Below are 21229 nucleotides of genomic sequence, written 5' to 3' on the forward strand. Positions count from 1 at the left end.
GTCATAACGGGTTAGCAGCTATAGACATTGAGGCATTACTCACTCACAGACATGTGTATGGACAAGGTGTGACAGTTTTCATAGTTAACTGTGACCTACGTTTGCAAGACAATTAACACATGGAGGTGGCAGAGAGCACGTGCGTAAAAATGTATGCATGAAGATTAGGTGGTGGAGAATGTGGGGAGGTGAGTGTTTGTTTTGCAAATGGATGATGTTCCATGCATTGTGAAGGTAAAATGTCACGTTTTAATCAATAGAGCAATGGGACGCTGATGAGAGAAATAGTGTGGGGAGTGGTTAATAACCCGAAGGGATGGGTGGATGTATGGATGATTAGATAAGCAGTTTAGGATCATACGGTGTTAGCCTTAAACACCGTGTATTAGATATAGAACAAGATGGTGAGCTGGTGAGGACGATGGGGGGAGGAGTGGTGACTATGGACAGATAGATGTATGGAAGAATATGATTCAGAGCTTTGTTGGATTACAGTGAATGTAGGGCTGCAATGGAAATGATCATTGTAAAATACCATTGCTCTAGCCTGTATTGTTGTTGGGACTGATAGTATTCAGTGAATCAATGTAGAATGGTGGAGGTTGACGAATGAGTAGGTGAGGATGTGCTGTGGGTATAGGAGTCGGGTGTGTGAAAAGATACTTAGCTTTGAGTGTTGGACAGGAAATCATGGGCACGGCTGAGCAACTCTGGATCTGGGAGTGACGTCATCGCTGTGAGTTGTAGCGGAGTCCCGTGGAGCGAGCCGGCTTTGAATGGCGGCGTGGGAGAAATAGGCTATTTCGCTAGCCGCGGAGGTGTCTTGAACACCGTGGCGGTCGGGACTGGACTGACTGGTTGTGTGAGGATAGGACTGGGGTGGTGTTGTGATGTGCCGAACCGGGACTGCCTCGAGACGGCGTGTGGAGCCGGGCCGCTGGCGAAACATGTTAAAGTTAGTGGCCACGTAATGAAAACAGGACTGTAAGGTTGGTGTTTGATCTCGCTTGCTGGTGCTGGATAGAAGTGATGGCATGGCATCGCTGGAGTACGAGCTGGCATCTGTTGTGGGTTGTAGGAGGAGGAATTGTAGGCCTACGTTTGTAGTTAATATTATTTAATCGGTTCGGTTGACCCAGGGACGCGTTGGTGAGCCTGAGCTTGTGTGTGTCCATGCGAGAAACGGATCGGAGGATAGCAGGTGGAGGTGGTCGTGTATAAATACAACCCTTGATTGCTTGGTAGGAGGAGATAAGGGAGGAGTTGTTATCAGTGAGATCTGAGGCAGGTGAGGTAGGGAGGAGAAAGGTAGGTTAGATCGGAGGCGTTAGAGAAGGGAGGAGATAGTTCTCCGGTGTGGTCTGTACTCCTGAACCTTTGTTGTTCCAACAGCATTAAAAAACTGTGTATTTTTCTCCCCTAAATTTTGCATATGGCAACGTTTGCGTGGCATTTACGAAAACGTCCTAAACAGACACACCTGGCATACATTTGATCCCAGCATTGATAAATGCGCAGGCTGAAATTTAAATAACACGCCCTTAATTATTCTCGAAACGCCCCGATTTTACGACTAGAACAACCCGAATACGACCTAACAACGAAAGGAAAGCCAATAGAAGAGAGTTTACTCCACGCTTCAAGTTCACTCCCATGTCCGCGTCCCACGCAGACCACGCACACATGCAGGCATGCACGCACGCACGCACGCACACACCACCAAGCCCAGCAGCATTTTGGTTCACTGTGGAACCATTATTACCATTTATTTTGTATAGTAAGCTTGCAGCCTACATGAGTGACACCACACCAGTCATTGTCACTAATGGAATATATTAATTTAACCCAATATCGGCGACGGCGCACGGCGCAGTGCGTGTTTGAGTGGTTACAAAAAAATAAATAAAAAAAATCATGTATTCCTGAAACCACGGGATGCCGTGCATGCGATGTTACTGAGAGATACTGACAAGGAGGCAGTTATAATCTGAATGTTTGAAGCGTCGGGTGGGTTTTATCCTTAATACATAACTCCATAGTAGCCTATAATAGTTGGATACCTCACGGTCCACGAAAAGAATGTCACAGGCTCACCACGTCGGGTTTCATCATTAACTCCAGCATAGTGTAGGCCTACTACAGTACTGTAGCTACTGTATAAATTGAGAGACCCCACAGTTACGTTTTGGATATAAATTTAACCCAATTTCGGCGACGAGCACAATGCGCGTTTGAGTGCTTGAACTTGGAATCATGTACCGTTCCCGCACAGGCTGGTCTTCTCCCCGGTGGGCCGTGGACCCCCAAATAAATCATCCGCAGCGTGCGTGCGCTGGGCTGGGCACAGCCAGGTTTGGATCTTCGGGTTTTATCCATACTTAAAAGGACTCGCGTCACTGTATAAATTGGAGGCTCACGCCTCACGGTAATGTAAGATCACAGCGGCGCCGTGCTGGTCCCGAAAATGCTCTCGCATGCGTTCGTACGTAGGCTATATATGTGCTTGTTCTGAGCCAGATCTGCAATCTTAAGATTTAGACTGTTAATGCACTTAACAATAGATTGCTTCCATATTGCTAGATTTTAATTGCTTGTCATTGTAACTTGGAAATAAAATCGGCGTGCATGTCCATGATGTAGCTGGCTATAATATGCTTTTATAAAATGTTATATTTTCACAGGATTATTTATTATTGTGTTGGATATACATTTTCGAGTGGATTCGATGTGTCCATTGCCTGTCAAATAGTTAGACAATGCTGCTCCGCACGTCTACAATGGAACAAAGTGGTGTAGGATGAATCCTACACCACCTCTGGACTTGACGTGAGATTTGATCCTACCATACACCAACGTCAAAGTCAAGTTGAAATGATAAATGTCGAGACTTCCCTAAATTTCGGTGTACACCCAAATTTTGATCTGCACCACGTTGATAAATGAGGGCTGCAGTCTCTGGGAGATGTTATAACCCCTGAGCACCCTCAGGAAGTATAGTCTCTGCTGGGCCTTTTTCAGTAGCTCAGAGGGGTTCACAGTCCAGTCAAGCCCTCCTCGATGTGGACTCCCAGGAAATGGAAAGAGGACACCCTTTCCACACAGTCTCCGTTGATGATCAGTGGTGGAATGTCCGTTTTATTCTTCCTGTAGTCGATGACCAGTTCCTGGGTCTTGGCTGTGTTTAGGAGAAGGTTGTTCTCTCTGCACCACCTCGTCCCTGTAGGCAGACTCATCCCCTTTGGAGATGAGCCCTACTACTGTGGTGTCATCCGCAAACTTCACCATGGTTTTGCTGTGGTGGGCGGGGGTGCATCTGTGAGTGTAGAGGGTGTAGAGCAGCGGGCTCAGGACACAGCCCTGTGGGGAGCCGGTACTGAGGCTAAGGGATGTGGACGTGTGAGGGCCCACTCTCACCCTCTGGCTGCGACCAGACAAAAAGCTTTTAATCCACATACAGGTGTTGTGTGGAAAACCCACTTCCCCCAATATATCCACCAGTCTGTGAGGGAGTATGGTGTTAAAAGCAGAGCTAAAGTCCACAAAAAGCATCTACACATAGCTCCCTGACTGCTCCAGGAATGAATGCCCTATTGACCATATTCACAGAAATGCCACCCCAGTTACCACCCGGTTTCAATGCAAATTTCAAACACGGCCGCCAGGTGAATAAGGTTAATACTTCAGTGGTTCTCAACCTTTTTACACCAAGCGCCACCTCAGAAAATATCTGTCTTTCCAAGTACCACCATAATAACTGATGTTAAAATACAGGTGCGTAGATATATCCCAATCTATTCAGGTAGGCCCAGTTAACTCAGGAGGCAAATCTATTCCTTGAATTCATGGTGACTCCTACTGACTCCACATGACTCCTACTGACTCCTCATGACTCCTACTGACTCCACATGACTCCTACTGACTCCTCATGACTCCTACTGACTACATTTTGATGCCAATACCTTTGCACTTTTTCTCAAAATGTATTTTACTTGTACCAAAGTATTTCTACATTGTGCTATTGATACTTTCACTTACGTAAAACATTTGAGTACTTCTTCCATCACTGCTGATCTCGAAAATAGCTAATCAGCAGCATGTAAGCATGAAGATACTACTATTTTTGTGAGATTTTCATTGTTATTTTATGTTATTTTCACTATATCTGTATTTACTTACTGATTTTATTCCCCCGTCCACCTAGAAATGGAGTCAAATAGGCCTATCCAAAAATGCAAATAGTCAAGAAAATATGAATAAGGTCATCAACATCAAAACGTGTGTGTGTGTGTGTGTGTGTGTGTGTGTGTGTGTGTGTGTGTGTGTGTGTGTGTGTGTGTGTGTGTGTGTGTGTGTACTGTATGTGGAGTGGGAGTGCTTGATGACAGTCACCATGGGGACCATTAGCGACATATATGCGTGCACGCGCACAAGTTTGTGTGTGTGTGTGTGTGTGTGTGTGTGTGTGTGTGTGTGTGTGTGAGTGCGTGCGTGCGTGCGTGCGTGCGTGCGTGCGTGCGTGCGTGCGTGCGTGCGTGCGTGCGGTAATGAGGTCTCCACAGAGTTCTTGGGTACCAATAGCAACAGGCTGGAAAACACAAGCACATACGCATGCACACGCACACACACACACACACACACACACACACACACACACACACACACACACACACACACACACACACACACAGGCAGGGATTTTCCTGGCAGTGAAAGTGTAGGCAACCGAGGGTTAATTAACGTTGTTGTGTTTTGGTGTTTAGGTGCTTGTGTGGGCAAACAGACAGACAGACAGACAGACAGACAGACAGAGAGAGAGTCTGTCTGTCTGTCTGTCTGTGAGTGAGTGAGTGAGTGAGTGATGTCAGCACACACACATGGAAAAAGCCATCGTCACTTGCTGATTACTGCCACTGATTAATCACACACGCACGCACGCACGCACGCACGCACGCACGCACACACGCACGCACACACGCACGCACAATATTTATATTCCTATATTGAATGGAAGCAAGCATATCGTCGTTGTCGGGTGTAAACCTTGCATGTCCAAAACCGTTTTGTATACAGTATATCATTTTTAGAATGATTTAAACTAGTGAAAACAGCCGATCTACAAGCACACAACGCCTCGCGGTGCGAGGCGTTGTGTGCTTGTAGATCTTCTGTTTTCACTACTTTTGTGTGATGAAGCAGGGCTTTACTTTACGAAAAATTTACAAATTTGAAACTTGGAGATACGAGGCTTCAGCCCGACAGTGACAATATTTTTCATCCCTCCTCAAGGCTGGTGATCCCTTGGAATAAATACAGGCCAATATCTAAGCGTGATCTACTTAGGCCAATCAGAGGCAGGTGGGGGCAGGTCTTTTCCTAACCCAGGGTGCGTTCTCATATAGGAACTGAGGGCACTGGTTTGCCCTCTGGTCTTTCGTTTATCAGAACACACCCAGGGGCGTCACAAGGGGTAGGAAAGTGGGACTGAGTTACTGGGGCCCAAGGTGGAGGGGCCCTAATAACTTTATCTATTGAAAAATAGCAGATCTACAAGCTCACAGCGCGGCACCGAGTGCCGCGCTGCGAGCTTGTAGATCTGCTATTTTTAAAAAGTTGTGAAAATGTGTGAACATCTTTGAATATATGTATTTTTTTAAGCGAACATTTCTAACTCGAATTTTGCTTCTGGGGGTCCCTGGAACTAAATATTTTTAGATCGGGGTCCGTGGCCAAATACATATCATCTTGGGGGTCCTTGACATAGGTTTCTTGCACACATTTTCACGATTTTTCAAAAATAGCAGATATACAAGTTCGCAGCGCGGCACTCGGTGCCGCGCTGTGAGCTTGTATATCTGCTATTTTTCAATAGTTAACATTCATGGGGGGCCCGCAGTGAATCCTTGTACCCAGGGCCCAGAATTTGGTGTGACGCCCCTGACACACCCGACATTCTGTCCCGGGAAAATACATGCTGTGAATGGCCAGTAGTCACTTTGAGTGGCAGCTGTGACTGCGGAACAGCTTGTTTTGGGAGCGTGTGCTTTAGCGGGATGCGGCGCAGTGATATACTCGAAATAAAAAAATAATACCATGTGACAGAGGGGTCTAAGTTGAACGAAAATCGCTCTATATAGTAGAGATATGCAGTGTTGGGCAATATTACTTAGGTTAGTAATCGTCACTTATTACTTATTACTCCTTGGAAAAAGTAATAATATTATATTACTTATTGCTTGGAATCAAGAGTAATATATAATATATTAAGTTATATTACTTTTTTGTTACCCCGCAAAAGAAAAGAGATGTACAACCACACAATATGTTTAGCCAGCTCCTTTTAGATCCAGAAAAAGTAGTCTACTAGTGGGTTCATTTAACATGCATTCTCTTTTATATGATATTCTCTGAATAGATGACGATATCTATTGTGCTTGCAGCCATGCTGGGGGCTGGTCAGAAATAGTGGCCAATGTTCTTTTCTACCTCCTCCCCCCCTTATGCTCCTCCTGTAATTTTTCACCAAAAATGTTTTATTTTTTACAGTGTGCTCAATCCAACGTCCCGTTTTTGCGGTGGTCAGAACGTGAAGGCACGTCATTTTTTACAGTGAACGTCAGCTGCTTGTGCTTCCTTGCAGCTGCAGTACAGCACTTCTACAGTTTGGAACAACGGATTTACACGCGTTTCATTCTTGCACATTGGATTTACAGTATAGGGGAGCATTCAGCAACAGAGCACATTGGACATGCAAATCGTTTTGTGTTAGTAATAACGTGGGAGGAGGCGGCTTGCAAAACACACTTTTTAGGGCACTAGCTCGGACACAGAACGGGGAGACTTCCATGTCTCCGTCCATGCAGTGAGCTAGGAAGGAAAGCTGACGCCTCATTATCAAAACTAGCATAGGCTATCACACAGGTGCAGCCACAATGACTGTGACATTAACATGCACATTCCTCTGCAACATGTTGGCTGCGGTCTAACCTCGCGTCACCAGGCTTTCCGCTGGGGGAAAGCCTGGTCTTCGTTTACTAAACAGGTCGTTTGATCCGGTCTAGACCGGATGGGCTCCTACGTCATTTTGTATTCAAAACGGACTACACTTTGGCAGGAAACACCAAACCGGAAACAGTTTCAACCCAGTAGCGCATGCGCAAGTAGTTAGCGCATGCGCAAGTAGGGGTTAAAACTGTTTCCGGTTTGGTGTTTCCTGCCAAACTGTAGTCCGTTTTGAATACAAAATGACGTAGGAGCCCATCCGCTCCCGACCGGATCAAAAGCCCGAAATTTGAAGCCGTCCCAGGCTAGCTGCGGTCTAACAAAACAAGGCAGGCAAGGCGTGCGTGATGTCATCGCGCATCTGCGAGCATCGATAGCGGAATCCTTAAAGGTGATACACCATGAAAATTCACTTTTCCTATTTTAAAACCTTTTTTTGGGGTCCCACTAGCACCTTCTATCCTCACAAAGTCCCATTTCAGACCGTTGTGTCTTTCTCTGGTTTTGGGAAGGTGGAGGTTAAAAGCATCCCACGGGTTCTCAAAACAGGCTGTCCAGATTTGCTGCCGTTTGTGACGTCATAAACGGACGTTTTTGAGGCTCTCTATTCAGGAGTGTTAATTTAGCCTCAAACCTTTTGAAAAACGTTTTTGGGACATAAACAATATGACATAAATACTTTTTAAATGCATGGTGTATCACCTTTAAGGACTTTGGCTAACGATTCCAAGGAATCGATCCACCGGGAACCGGTTCTCAACAAGAACTGGTTCTCAACAAGAACCGGTTCTCAATACCCATCCCCAGCGGCAACGTGCTGCTACTATTGAGCAGATGAATGAACAAAAACACTCAAATGGCCCTGCAGCTGGTAACGAGTAACGAGGTGTTTTTTTTTGGAGGAGTAAAGCGTTATATGTTACCGGTTTTGGCAGAGTAATAGCTTACTCATTACTGGATAAAGTAATAATATTACAGTAATATATTATTAGTAATTTGTTACTGCCCAACACTGAGGATATGTCAACAATAATAATGACGGCAGTTTTGTGGATTTGTTTATTATAACAAATTGGGCTGGCCGAATCAATGGAACTAGTTCTTATTCAGCAGAAAAAAATGACCACAAGTCTGACCACAGGACTCGGGCAACCAATTAATGCCTTTTAATTGACTAGATTACTGGCAAGTATTTCATACAGCTTTGGGTTCAAAAATGCAAACTAACACTTTAAGGATGACGATAAAGAACTGAAACAGAATGAGAAAGGGGCAATAGGGGTTGCAGCAACTTGTACAGTAGATTAGGGCTGTCACGATATGACATTTTACATTACGATTAATTGTCACTCAAATAATTGCGATTAACGATTTAATTGTGTTTTTGTCTTTGATAATTACATTTCTGTTCGGCTTTTAGGCTTTGAAGTTGCACATGGCAGATATGACACATTACCTAAAAAAAAAAAAACTAAAAGAAATTACTGACATATTTGATAACTTTCTACTTAAAAAAATAACATTGATAGTGGAAATAGCCGATCTGCAAGCTCACAACGCGTCGCATCGCGACGTGTTGTGAGCTTGTAGGTCTGCTATTTCCACTATTTCTGAAAATGGTTGTAATGTATGAACATTTTTCAACATTCACGATGATGACGATTATGACAAAATATTTGCGATTCTTTTCAAATAATTTAGATTAGACGATTGTGTAATCATTGTGACAGCTAGCCCTACATTAGATCTGCAATTCTTTGACATTTTCAGGCATTAATCTCTGCTCGCTGGTTGTTTGTCGTTCTCTGCAGTTGCCAACGAGGCTGGTGAGAGGAATCGACGGCCACGCTCTCGCTTCACACGTAAGTTTGAACACCTTACCTCGGATTGCTCATATCGTTGCTGTCGGGAATGAACACTGTAAAAAATAAAAAGTTGGGAAAACTCAAACTTCAGAAAACTTTTAAGTTAGGGCAACTGAGAATTTTAAGTTAGACCAACTCAAGCCAAAATTATAAAAGTTGAGGCAACTGAAACTGTTAAGATAAACAAACTAAACCAATTTAAGCAAAACTTAAAGTTTTATGTTTGATTGTCTAACTTAAATGTTTTCTGAAGTTTGAACTTTGAGTTTTCACAACTTTTATTTGTTTACAGTGTAGCTCCAGCCTCCCATCATCCGTATTTAACTTTCTTTTTATTAGTTTTTTTTTTCCGTAAATTAATGCCCTTCTTGATCAGTCTAACAGTGTCAAACAAAAGCTTAAAAAGTAGAAGAGCTGCACCGCCTTTTGAGCTTGCCAATTTGCTATACTTTTTGAATCCTGAAAAGCAACAGTTTTTGGACATATGAGGTTTCCACCCGACAGAGACGATATGTTAGGACCCCCAGATTGATATGCATTAGGCCAGTGGTTCTATAATCATATTTTAGCTGGGGACCCCCCATCCTGACGAGCACTAATGCCTCATTCACATACAGAAAAGCCAAGCTAATGGTTTGCTTGGTAATTCAATGTATTCTCTATGCAAACCAGCTTTTAAAATGTCCAAGCTGGAAAAAAAGCTTGGAAAGTTTTAAAGCTGGTTTGCATAGAGAATACATTGAATTACCAAACAAACAGTTAGCTTGGCTTCTCTCAGTGTGAATGCAACATAAGAGTTGAGGCATTACATTCTGTATAACGCGGTTCTGTTGTGAAAATAGCAGATCTACATGCTCACAACGCCTCGTGTTGAGAGGCGTTGTGAGTATCTAGATCAGCTATTTTCACAATTTCTGCCTCTAATATTTCACAATGTGGCCAATGTTTAGTTTTTCATTTTAGAGGTATTAAAAAGTCCTTCAATTGTCACTTTAGAATTGTACAGATACCCTCTATACGCTTAAACTTTATGTTGGTGTGTTTACTGTTGAGAGAGAAAACAATGTTTCACATTAAGCTAATCATCTGGGGACCCCCAACATAATTTGCGGACCCCCCTGGGGGTCCCGACCCACAGGTTGAGAACCACTGCATTAGGCCACGGAGTCCTTATCTTCTTATCTCTGGGACCCCAAACTGTAAAATCCTTCAATTTGTTTTACAAGCATGAAAATTAAACCATTTGGTTCCATTTGTACGATCTCAAGCAGGCCTGGAATGTCTTCATTTTAGGGGCAAAGCCACTTGGCCTTTGGTGTTGTCAATTCTTTGAGGGCACAAAGGCCAAATGCCAGGGCAGGAAGGCCATCAAATAAAACAAGATTTTAGTCCATTGAAAGAATTTGTTGAATTTAAGGGTTAGGGATGATACCCTAATCTGCAGTGAAATAGATAAATGATGGTACTTACAATCTGCCATGCTCAGCCCTGCACCAACAAAGTCACTGGATTGGTTTAAAGATGTCAGAATCCCAACCAAAAAACACTCATATACAGGACACCGGTGTCTACTGTCTACATATTGACCAGAAAGAGACACATGAGAAAGTGGTACAGTCAGCTGGGGCATTAAAGGACAACTTTGGTTTTTTACAACAATGGTTCATATTTTAGATTGTAATTAGAGAAAAGAAAAAGTGAATGTTAAAATGTTTTCATTTGCTTCGTTCTATTGTTTTATCGCGTTGACCGTGCTAAAATGTGGGGCATGCGTACGCATGGGGGCATGCGTACAAGTGGCTAAATATGTATTTTTATACACAATAAGCCAGCAGTTTCTTTATTGCTATTTACTGTAACACTTCTAGCCCCCATAAGTCACATCCAACCATAAAAGGTTGTGTTGTATCTTGGGAATGGGCTTATTCTGTGTAAAATGACATATTTAGCCACTTGTACGCATGCCCCAACCACTGAAATAAGAATCTCTAAAACAATAGAAAGAAGTAAATGAAATAATTTTAACACTCATCTTTTATATTCTTTAATTACAATCTAAAATATGAACCCTTGTTGTAAAAAACTAAAGTTGTCCTTTAAGGCCACAGTGGCCTCAGGTCATGCCATTGGTTTGAGGGGCACAAGGCCAAACTGAGGGGCAACGGCGGTCATGGCCTTCATGGCCTCCATGAAAATCCTGCCCTGATCTCAAGAGTTACAGGCCCGTAAGGGTATGTTTGATTTCATTTGTATACAGAGTTACAGCCCTGAAAGGGTCCATTTGGTTCTATGTGCTCCTCAGCGGAGTTAAAGATCCCTCAGTGCATTTAGGTGGGGACCCCGTGGAACCCCCCCTCAAGAACCCCCGGGGGTCGCCAGACCAATGCTGCAACGTTTTAGGGACTATTTGCTGAAAGGGCTAGGTCCCAAAATTCAGTTGAAAATAGGAAACATGCAAATTGGCGGGTACTGGTTACCGATAAAAAGCTTAATGACAATTATGACGAGTCACAGCCAATATATACGACCTGAATAACCAATATATGACAAAGATATTGTGAAAAAAAAAAAAAAAAGAAAGTTTGAAGTGAGCGGTGGATTTGATGCCCATGCATTTTTCCCATAGAGATTCAGGAAATCTCTGTGGGAAAAATAAACTGCTATGCCAGGAAAATTTGCTGCACGTTGGCCATTAACCCTTCCTCATTGTGGGGAAAGAGCCTTTCAGCAAAGCACAGCACTGAAGTAAATGCACTGCAATGCACTGATCAGTGATCATAGGCAACATGCAATAGAGTTGCTGTAAGGAGTTCAAACGATCACTAGGGGGAAGCAAGACATAGATTACTGACATGAAACTATCTACTGTGTGAATTGAACTCTCAGAGAATGCATTCACACTCAGAATTATATTGTGTCTGCTGAGCTCCTTTTTCTTTTCTTTTTCATTTACTTAAAGGACGATTTCATCCATTTTCAACATATCTTCATTATAATTAGTCCTCCTGAATTAAATCAGACATAAAACTACAGTTGCTTTATTACTCAACCCAAACTGTGCCATCACGTTACATCCCCCAGTGTGTATTACACAATTCAGTTAACCTTGTACCTCTTCCTGGTCATGTGACCTGAATAACCAATATATGACAAAGATAAAAAAATGAAAGTGAGCGGTGTATTTGAGGTGTATTTGTGTGACATTGCCAATGTCACACACTTTTCCAAAAACTCACGCTTTTGACTTTTTATCGTTAAGGTATGTTGTGTGCGCTGAGCGAGTTTGAGGTGGATCTGACTATCTTCGTAGGTTCATAAAAAGTTCATAAAAAAAAACGACCTGTGAAAATGTCATGAAATGCAATAAAACGCCACAATGAATTAAAAATGTCTGACTTCCTGTTTGGTTTAGGTCATGGCTCCAAGAGACTTATAGAGGGGGCGGATTCACCTGCTGAAAACAGCCGGTGGATCCTATTGGTTCACGATCTGTGCCATGGCCCGCCTCCCACTTATATGCCAGAAATTGCAGCAGGTTACTTTTATTTTTCTTCCTATCACCAAAATAAAAGCTTGGGTTTCCGAGGCTACTGTATAGTCCGTATTGTGGGTCTTTATCATTGAAATTTTGTTGCAGGCTCTATTGAACCATTAGGCCATGCCCCTTTTCAAGATGAAATTAAAATACATAATTTTTCATGTGGCACATGTGCAATGTTGTGCAACCGTTTGAGTATGTTTAGGCCCTCAAATTAATTTGTGCAAATAGGATGATTGTTTTGCAGCTTTTTTTGGTTCACCAACACATTTAGGCCCCATACATACGGCCAGTGATCGAGTTATCCCCACAGAGCTATGGGAGCCCTATTCTGAAAAAATCGGGTAATTGCGGATATAAAGTCGCCTAAAACGGGTACTTTCCTATATTAAATCATATTAAATCGGGTATTTCGCGGATATAAAGTCGGCTAAAACGGGTATTTCCTATATTAAATCATATTTTTCCTTTCACAATATTAATTCGGGCTTCACATTGGCTATGTTGACAACTCCAGGCAGTCTTTTCTGTTCATATTAACTCACCATTATTGCTCAGCCTCCAGTTCCCAATTCCTCCATCTGATGATCTGAGCTCTGAGCCATCCAGCCAAAAGTTCCCGTTCTGGTAGCATAAAGTCGGCTAAAATGGGTATTTTTCTTTCTCAAAACAAGGCGGGTCGGGTTCATATTTATTTACTAAAAAAAACATTGTCACGGGCACAGGCACACTAAGGCTACAGTCTTGCTCAGAAGACAGCGTTGTTTTGTTTGGTTGTTTGTTGCTGTCCGGCATGTCCGCCTTCCTTTGTCGTCCGGGCCGTGGCTAGAACAAACACTCGATGCAGTGGTTCCTAGCTTACCCCATGCCCAGGCCATGGCGAGACCACGCAGCTGGGTAGGTCTGCATCCAGGGCCTCCTCGGCCCTGGGGGAAAGGTAGGAACCATTGCAGCGAGTGTGTTATAACCCGGACGGTAAAGGAAGACTCACACCCCACATTAAATGCGCCTGATTTATAATAATAAAATGAATAGTAGGATTAAACGGTGTGATGTCATTGTTCAGTCTTACTGTCTAACATGTTTATTTAGTATATCTAGTTAACATAAATAATATAAATTCTTCCAATGGAACATAAAAAATAAAAAAAAACGAGGAAAAAAAAAAAAAAAACACACTTAGAAAAAAAGAGACCCCAAAGGGGGTTGTTGACTATGGGGTCCCAGACTTTAACTATGGGAGCTAAGACCCCACTGGCACCCACGTAACTCGAACTCTGCATACGGCAACGCTCTGTAGAGAAAACGGCGAGGTCCCGGGATATTGCCGCTGCGTTTTGCCTTTTTATCAAGCGTTCATATGAAGCCGAAATGATGTAGTGTCCATGTCACCGTGTGAGCAAGAGAAACGCAAAAAACAACAATGCATGCTGGGGGTTTTCTCTCCTACTAATATATACAGAAAGCCCCACTTAGCATTGAGCCTTGCTGGTCGAGTGGTTAAGGAATTGCTTTTGTGATCTAACTGCCCCGGGTTCGCGTCCTGCTCCGTCACTTCTTTCCGCCACCGTAGAGAACTTTTTTTTTTTTCGGCGATAAAGTTATTATTATTATTAGATTATTCACATAACAGAGTCGGCTCATCACCTCCGTCATGGATAATAATGTAATAATAATAATAACTTTATCGTGCGTTGTTGTTTTTTGCGTTTCTCTTGCTCACACGGTGACGCGAGGGGAGAGAGGGGTCAGCTTTTCCACCCTACTCCACGTTTCTAGACCGTTCTGTTTTTAACCCCCCGAAAATGCCGTTGTCGTCTGAACGGAAGGCCTATCTGACTTTTCCTTTTGCATTATTCTCGTTGCCAAAACGCAGTGTGAACGGCACTTTAGATTGAAGCCCCTCCTTTCATTCACATCATTTCCTGTGCAGGCTCTCAGTCCCAGAATGCATTGTGGAACGCCATCACCGCAGGTGTGGCCATCAAGGACGGAGACAAGCAGCGAGGCATCCTGATTGACCCGCGCAGCCCTGAGGAGATCCTGACCGACCCACTGCCCGGTGTAGACACACCCGCTGCTATGGAGAAGACCGCTATCAGGTCTGATACGGTCTGCTAATTGATTGATTGATTGATTGATTGATTGATTGATTGATTGATTGATTGATTGATTGATTGATTTTCATCCCCACATATACACTTGTTGACTGTTTTGTTTATGTGCACCCCCATGTATGTATCCTACTCAGTTGTTTGATCTGTTTGGGAAACCTCCGCTTGGTGAGTTTTCACTTAACAGAAAGTTCATTATCATTATCATTATCATCATCATTAGGGCATTCACCAAATATTCGAATATTCGAATATCAAAGTCACTATTCGACGTTGTTCACCGAAGTCGAATATTTGCTTATTTGTATTTTTTTTTTTTTTTGTTTTCTCTTTAAAAAAAGTTTTATGCATCTTGGCTAGACAGGAAGTCATAAGAATGAGTTGTCAATGCCCCTGGTGGATGAATGTGTTAATGCTCTATACCAGGGGTTCTCAAACCTTTTTAGGCTGTGACCCCCAAAATAAACATATTTGAACTGGGGACCTCCACCATGACAAGCACTTGGAATTGTAGGTATTACATTTAATGTGACTCGGTTCCGCAGATATTGTGAAAATAGCAGATCTACATGCTCACAACGCCTCGCAACGCGAGGCGTTGTGAGCATGTAGATCTGCTATTTTCACAATGTTCTCCATCATCATCAACATCATCAAGCAACCGGTGGAGAAAGAAAAATGTTCATTCTCCCAAGTTATGTTAAGACTAATCCAATCTTAGGGCAATAGAGTACCAAAGTCCTCACGTCATCAATGAGCCTGGTGATTCTGTCAGGTATGTGACATTCCGTAACGTCTGTGATAGGAGAAAATGCATTTATTTTCTTACTCGGATAAACGTGTAGGCTACTTTTTTCACCATATCAGCTGATTCTTCGTATCCATATGAATAAAATTGCCTGGCTCATTAGTTTATTTATGAATATGAAACGATCTAAGATGACCCTATGGTATTTTCGATTGAGAAAAAATCGCACCCATTGTGAATGAGCGGTGCATGCAGGCTGCAGCTGGTGTTGCTGTACACATACAGATATACATACTGTATGGACAGACAGACATACACACACGGTAACATTTTGGAGTGGAAGGCAGCGCTCCAAAATAAGCAGGAGCCAGAGGCCTCTAGATGCAGTGATGTCAGAGAGCACTCTATGGCAGTGGTTGGGACCCCTAGGGGGGGTCCCCAAATTATTTTGGTGGGTCCTCAGATGATTAACTTAATGTGCAACATTGTTTTCTCACTCAAAAGTAAACAAACCAACATAAAGTTTAAGTGTACAGAGGGTAACTGCACATTTCTAACGTGACGATTTAAGGACATTTTAATACCTCTAAAATGACAAATTAAACATTGGCCAAATTGCCAAATATTAGAGGCAGGAATTGTGAAAATAGACGATCTACATGCTCACAACAGTGTTGTGAGCATGTAGATCTGCTATTTTCACAATAGAACCGTGTTATACAAAATGTAATGCCTCAACTCTTAGTGCTCGTGAGGGTGGGGAGGTCCCCAGTTAAAATATTATTTTGGGGGCCACGGCTTGAAAAGGTTGAGAACCACTGCTCTATGGTACTGGTACCAAAGTGGGGGTAATTTTCGGGGGCCAGATCACATGATTAGCAATATGCATCGTTGTTTTCTCACTCAACAGTAAACAAACCAACATACAGTATATATGTGCAAACGGAGTATGTGCACATTCCTAAAGTTACACTATAATGACTTTTAAGATCTTTTAATACCAAATTGGCAATCATTATTAAAATAGACGATCTACAAGCTCACAATGCCTCGCTGTTGTGAGCTTGTAGAATTGTCTATTTTCTCAATATTTATCTGTGGAACCGAGTCAAAGTAAAGTAAGCCATTTACTATGAGAGGGAGTGGGTTGTTGGCTGATTTACCACTGTTTCAGGGTTGTGGCACGAGGCGAAGTCTACAATTCCAAGTGCTTGTTAGGGTGGTAGGTCCCCAGTTCACATGTATTTAGATAATTTTGAGGGGTTGTGGCCTGAAAAGTTTGGGAACCCTTGCTCTATGGAGAGAGAAGTACGGTTCTAATAATTTCAACGTAACAATGTATTTCAAATATTGTTCATTGGTTTGGAGGAGTTTCAAGAAGTGGTGTGTACACTCAGTGCGCCGTGATGCTGTTATGAAAACATAATTCAGTCACCTGCAGCCTGGGATCGACTGCTTCGTTACGTTCGGCGGATGTTTTTACAAAGCCTCCTGTCTCTCTGCACAAACTGTAGATAATGAAGAAAATACATCTTCAGACAGTATTTACTCAGGTGAAAACCCTGCGTCAGGGACCGACGGGGAGTCGTTACGCACCGGCCCTGCGGAGAACGCCGATCCATACTGTTTAAGTTGTATGTTGGACACAGTGTTAATTTTGGCAGCACATGTTTTATTTAGTTTTAGTCATAGTCCTTTGAATAAAATGCGGTTTAGTTTTAGTAATATTTTAGTCATCTGAAATGTTTTAGTTTTAATCGACTAAATATCATAATATTTTAGACGACTAAATGTACAGTTGATTTTGTCGACAAAACATTTTTGGCGGGCCTTGATGGTGTCGTAATGGCTGATTTTACACACTTGGTCAGCAAGAGCCGCTGATTTCCGCGTCCGCGTCCATCTCTCCACTTGGTTGCACTTGAGACAAGCACTCGAGACAAGCTAGGCAAGCTCGACACAACGCGTTGTGAGCTTGTAGATCTACTATTTTCAGAGTGCAACACCCAAGCGCAACCAAACATAAAATGACTTGTCTTTTAGTTCTACTGGATCTCTTCTCCACTAATCTCTCAAGACAGCCTCAGAGTCGACTCTGAAAAGGAAGAGAGACAGACCGAGTGGGTGTCACCCTTTCTTTGATGATGGGTTCCCAGATTGCTTCTCCACTAGTCCCTACCATGACATTTTAGTCTAGTTTTTGAGCGGTGGTCACACCGTCTCCTATACGTGGCCGTGTGTGTATGCGTCCGTCCGGCCGTCTGGCCATCCGGCCGTCCGGCCGTCCGGCCGTGTATGTAGCCTCAAGCCTGCAGTACCTTTTCTGACCACACATGTTAAGGGAGGGGCGCTGTTGTTCTCACACACACACACACACACACACACACACACACACACACACACACACACACACACACACACACACACACACAGGGGGGAAGGGTGGGCAGCATGTGTGGTCAAGTATTATTATTATTATTAACAAACTGAATGTTTTAGGGTCAAATAAATTAAAGTGTGTGAAGAAACTACAGCATTGTAAAGCACACTAACCCCGCTGCACCCACCCAGTAGTGCTGTTGCACAGCCTCCACGACCACCGCTCAGTTCACACGGGTGTGATTTTTATTTTCTTGACAAAATTGACAATATATTTAGTCTTAGTTTTAGTCATCATAGCTTCGTTTTTATTTAGTTTCTATTCAGTTTTCGTCAGTGAAAAAAGGTAGTCGTCGAACATTTTTCGTTCTAGTTTTAGTCGACGAAAACAACACTGGTTGGACAGTCAAAAGTTGTATTATTAGTTAGAATATGTCACAGACACTTTCAGACGAGAGGGCACTTGTTAGTTAAGTTAGCAAGTTGTCCAACCACTAATTAACAACAATTGACACACGTTTGAAGATGAAACATCCAGCAAACACGGATGTTTAAGACGCTTCTTCACAACACTGGACTGTCGCATCCAGATGAAACATAACATTTAAGGTATATTCAGTGATTGTATTTCATTCAAATAAAAATATAATTGGTACATTTTCCATTCATTCTCCTCACTATGTGTGCTGACCATAAGGACTTCCACCATGGCCCGTGTTGCGAGCATAGCTAGATTCGGTTTTCAGAGGTGGCCAGCCAGTCCTCGACCAATCAGGGTAGAGTTAGAGTATGGCCGTAGATATGTTATGATGTTTAGTTATGATGGTCAAAATAAAAGTTTTGAGAACCACAGTCGTTCTGAATTAAGAACGTCTGCTAAATGCCTAGATTGTAAACTACTGAACTCATAAAATGCCACAGTCTTGTAGTAAATCAGTACCATACATATCCTGAAGCTGGAGACGTAGGCCTACCGATATTCAGTGATTGGGTCTAATGATCAAAACGAGAACATTATAAAGGTGTAAAAAATCTTTAAAAAACTAAACATTTCCACGCTGTAAGGCCACTGACACACACACGCACGCGCACGCGCACGCACGCACGCACGCACGCACGCACGCACGCACGCACGCACGCACGCACGCACGCACGCACGCACGCACGCACGCACACACACACACACACACACACACACACACACACACACACACACAGGCTATAGGAACCAATTGATTGCATTGTCGTTTGTAAGAGTGAGTACTGCATATGCAGAATGTCAGGATTTGATATAAAAATGGTTGGAGGGGAAAGGGGAAGTAGTGACCTACTTATCATTAAGGGAACGTGTGTTTGTGTAAACACATGTAAACTGCTTGGTTCATATTTGGAAGCCTCTGTAATGTGCATAAATCAGTTGTGAGAAGCCTGCAGATTGCAGGAATGCACAAGCCAAGAGCTAAGGCATTGGCAGAATTCTGTTCAGTGTCTGTGATAATTGGCAGTTGCTATATATGGAGGAGGCGATGCTTCTTGTACCCATGATCTGTACCGTGAAACATAGTTGTTGAGCTTCCCAAGTTTGTGCATCTTAGTTAAATGTGAACGCAATTAAAGATGTTAAATGTGTGTGTGTGTGTGTGTGTGTGTGTGTGTGTGTGTGTGTGTGTGTGTGTGTGTGTGTGTGTGTGTGTGTGTATGTGTGTGTGTGTGTGCGCTCAAGGACTTGACCTTGTAGCAGGTGATGGTAATTTGCAGCAAGGACGGGCATACGATAGCCTGCTCTGGTTTGTATGAACTAGAGGTTCGCGGCCCTTCGGGCCGCTCACATCTAGAGATCGCGCCTGCTTCGCAGGCGCTCACAGCTACGTTGCAGCAGTGATCCACCCACATCCATCCATCCATCCATCCACATCCATCCATCCATCCACACATCCATCCATCCATCCACATCCATCAATCCACATCCATCCATCCATCCATCCATCCATCCATCCATCCATCCACACATCCATCCATCCACATCCATCCATCCATCCATCCACATCCATCCATCCATCCATCCACATCCATCCATCCATCCATCCATGCATCCAACCACATCCATCCATCCATCCATCCACATCCATCCATCCATGCATCCATCCATCCACATCCACCCATCCACATCCATCCATCCATCCACATCCATCCACATCCATCCATGCATCCATCCATCCACATCCATCCATCCATCCACATCCATCCATCCATCTGTCTGTCTGTCTGTCCATCCATCCATCCATCCATCCACATCCATCCATCCACATCCATCCACATCCATCCATCCATCCATCCACATCCATCCACCCATCCACATCCATCCATCCACATCCATCCATTCGCATCCATCCATCCATCCATCCATGCATCCATCCATCCATCCATCCATCCACATCCATGCATCGATCCATCCATCCATCCATCGATCCATCCATCCACATCCATCCATCCATCCATCCATCCATCCATCCATGCATCCATCCACATCCATCCATCCACTTACTGTACTGTACTTTACTGTACTCTACTGTACTGTACTTTACTGTACTCTACTGTACTCTACTGTACCTTACTGTACTGTACTTTAATGTACTCTACTGTACCTTACTGTACTGTACTTTAATGTACTCTACTGTACCTTACTGTACTGTACTTTAATGTACTCTACTGTACCTTACTGTACTGTACTCTACTGTACCTTACTGTATTGTACTTTGTACATTAATGTACTTTAATGTACTCTACTGTACTCTACTTTACCTTACTGTCCTGTACTTTAATGTACTCTACTGTACCTTACTTTACCTTACTGTACTTTAATGTACTCTACTGTACTCTACTTTACCTTACTGTACTGTACTTTAATGTACTCTACTGTACTCTACTTTACCTTACTGTCCTGTACTCTACTGTGCTCTACTTTACCTTACTGTACTTTGCTGTACTCTACTGTACTCTACTTTACCTTACTGTACTTTGCTGTACTCTACTGTACTCTACTTTACCTTACTGTACTTTGCTGTACACTACTGTACCTGACTGTACCGTATTGTACTGTACTGTACTTTGCTGTACTGTACTGTACTGTACTGTACCGTATTGCACTGTACTCTACTTTACCTTACTGTACTTTGCTTTACTCTACTGTACCTGACTGTACCGTATTGTACTGTACTGTACTTTGCTGTACTGTACTGTACTGTACTGTACCGTATTGCACTGTACTCTACTTTACCTTACTGTACTTTGCTTTACTCTACTGTACCTGACTGTACCGTATTGTACTGTACTTTGCTGTACTCTACTGTACCTTGCTGTACCGTATTGTACTGTACTTTGCTGTACTCTACTGTACCTTGCTGTACCGTATTGTACTGTACTATGCTGTACCTTGCTGTACTGTATCTTACTGTACTGTAATCTACTGTATCTTACTGTACCGTATTGTACTGTACTCTACTTTACCTTACCTTACTGTACTTTGCTTTACTCTACTGTACCTGACTGTACCGTATTGTACTGTACTTTGCTGTACTCTACTGTA

The 21229-nt window shown here is 43.0% G+C and overlaps 1 protein-coding gene across 1 annotated transcript in view; it reads left to right on the top strand.

The window, feature by feature from the left end:
* The window catches only part of LOC308302051 (dual specificity calcium/calmodulin-dependent 3',5'-cyclic nucleotide phosphodiesterase 1C-like), a gene marked incomplete at both ends in the record, with an annotated part of 499975 nt that overhangs the window by 6493 nt on the left and 472253 nt on the right, over positions 1-21229 (top strand). Inside the window, 2 exons of the mRNA XM_080746221.1 lie at positions 8811-8861; positions 14336-14504. Coding sequence (XP_080602347.1) covers positions 8811-8861; positions 14336-14504 — 220 coding nt within the window. The remainder of the gene's footprint in view (positions 1-8810; positions 8862-14335; positions 14505-21229) is intronic.

The sequence above is a fragment of the Nannobrachium achirus genome (assembly GCF_963921795.1).
Source record: "Nannobrachium achirus genome assembly, chromosome: 17".
NCBI lineage: Eukaryota > Metazoa > Chordata > Actinopteri > Myctophiformes > Myctophidae > Nannobrachium > Nannobrachium achirus.